The sequence below is a fragment of the Budorcas taxicolor genome, chromosome 7 (genome assembly GCF_023091745.1).
Source record: "Budorcas taxicolor isolate Tak-1 chromosome 7, Takin1.1, whole genome shotgun sequence".
NCBI classification, from domain to species: Eukaryota; Metazoa; Chordata; class Mammalia; order Artiodactyla; family Bovidae; genus Budorcas; species Budorcas taxicolor.
The window spans coordinates 41,343,799-41,346,172 of record NC_068916.1 but is presented as its reverse complement, the minus strand read 5'-3'; the positions used below and the strand labels follow the sequence as shown (position 1 = coordinate 41,346,172).

Sequence of the window (2,374 nt, the reverse complement as noted above, 5' to 3'; positions counted from 1 at the left end):
GTGTATTGCATATTTGAGTTGAAGACATTTGTGAAAAGGCAGGAGCAGGAAGGACTTCTGACCTTCATCTGAAGTGGTTCATAAAACCCTCCAATGAGGTTACCCTTCTTATTTCCTATTCCTTGAGGAAAGGGACATTCTTATTTCAAAGATGGAGGAACATTGAGAGGCATATAAATACTCATGCTTTGCTAAGTTTTCCCCAATTTCTTACCAATAGCTCAGCCCCCATTGCCTATCAAATTTCTTCACCATTGTCTACTCTTCATCAAATGTGAAATAAAAAAGACAGTTTTGGGGAATTTTCATTTCTTCATGAATTATCCTATGCCATGAAAACCATATATTAAATAAACTTGTGTGATTTTCTCCCATTAATCTATCTTTGTAAGTTTAATTTCAGACCCAGACAGGGACTAAAAAAGGTTCCAGGAAAACTTTTTCCTCTCCTATATCTGGGACTGTATTATGCAAAGAAGGGAAATAAGTCATGCTGCTTGCTTTACTTATTAAATGCTTACATATTCTTACTCTTTACAAATTTGTGTAGCAATAGAATCATCAGGGATTGAAAGTCATGCAGAACATGGAGAAGTTTTTTGGTTCAGTTCTATTTGAGTAAATGATTTAACCTCAAAGCCTCAAGTACCATATGGGCATAATAAGGGTAATACAAGTCATATGATCTCCACAGATGCAGAGAAGTTTAGGTGACTTAAGAGCACCTGACTCATAACAGGAACTTAATAAACATCGGGTTCTTCTCACTAATAAAATAAAAACATGCCTGAGAAATAGTGATGCTTTAAGATTTAAACGACACACATATTATTGTTATAGGTTAACTTCTTGGTTTATCCAGAGTTCTTACAACAAACTTTGGGGAAAACGTCAAAGTTTGAGGACAAAGTGTAGATAATACATATGACTAAATGAAAGGCTTTGGATAGGAATTTGAAAAATGCAAGCATCCCTATGCTGAATTCCCATGTTGATTGTTGTTGACTAAGAGAAGTGATTGATCTGTGATAGTTCTCACTAAAACACCCATCATTGCATTAGTGCATTAAAAATAAACAACAACGAAGGCAAAATTCTTATTAAGAAAAGAAGTTTCCTTCTTGGCACTCTGGCACAAAGTTGGAGAAACTCATCTCTATAACTATCTATATCACTGTGTCTTTACAGATCTATATCACCTGCTTTACAGATCACCTAGAGGTTTTTGGGTGATATGTGTTTTCCAGTTCACTCATCAAAACATATTCTGTTTCAATGGAACTAAACCAGTTGTAAAGAAGTCCAGGGAAAGGTATATAAATTGGGAAGCAAAGGTAAGACCCAGATCTGATCCAACAATTCCAGATTCCATCAATGGTGCCTGATGGAGTTCATAACCAGGCTAGAGATGCCCGTCTGGGCCTTTCACTCTTACTTCTTTCTTCTCTCTGTCATGTAGCAACAACCTCCTCAATGCCCCCTTCACCTCTTTGTTTCTGAGGGTGTAAATCAGGGGATTCAGGAGTGGGGTGACAATGTTGTAGAAGAGGGTGAGGAACTTGCCTTGATCCTGGGAGGAGCTGTTTCCAGGTTGCATGTACATGTAAATGATGTTTCCATAGAAAAGTGAGACCACTGTGAGATGGGAGCCACAGGTGTTGAAGGCCTTTTGCCTGCCTGACGCTGACTGAATTTGTAACACAGCCCTCACGATGTAACCATAAGAGACCAGGATAAACACAAGGGGTGAGAGTACAATGCCCACTGCCAATACAAAGACAGTGCCCTCAATGGCAGCTGTATTCACACAGGCCATTCGTATCAGGGCAGGCATTTCACACAGGAAGTGATCCACACTGTGACGCCCACAGCGGTGTAAGCGTAGGGTGACTGGGGACATGGCCAAGGAGTTGGCCACACCACAGCCCCAGGCTATCAACACCAAACCTAGGCAAAGCCGGGGATTCATGATCACCATGTAGTGCAGGGGCTTGCAAACTGCAACAAACCGGTCATATGCCATGACTGCCAGGAGTAGACATTCCACACCACCCAGACCCAGGAATAGGAAAAGCTGGATGGCACAGCCTGTGTAGCTGATGGTCTTGTCACTTCCACTCAGGTTATACAGAAGCTGAGGGATGGAGCTGGTGGTGAAACTAAGGTCCAGGAAGGAGAGATGGGTGAGGAAGAAGTACATGGGAGTGTGGAGGTGAGGATCCAGCCGAGACACCAGGATGATGGTGGTGTTGCCCACAAGGGTCAGGAGGTATGCGATCAAGATAACCACGAAGAGGATTCTCTCCAGATGGGGCCGATCAGAAAATCCCAAAAGGATGAAATTTCCCTGGCTGCTCTCATTGGTTCCATCCAT

The 2,374-nt window shown here is 42.0% G+C and overlaps 1 protein-coding gene across 1 annotated transcript; it reads right to left on the bottom strand.

Moving 5' to 3' along the window:
• Positions 1-1,402: 1,402 nt before the first annotated feature.
• On the bottom strand, positions 1,403-2,374 carry LOC128050992 (olfactory receptor 2W3). The gene has a single exon (XM_052643500.1). It carries the CDS (start codon positions 2,372-2,374, stop codon positions 1,403-1,405), a length of 972 nt encoding a protein of 323 aa, XP_052499460.1.

Excerpts from the sequence above, each read along its gene's own strand:
- LOC128050992 (XM_052643500.1), bottom strand. The coding sequence starts at position 2,374 with ATGGATGGAACCAATGAGAGCAGCCAGGGAAATTTCATCCTTTTGGGA.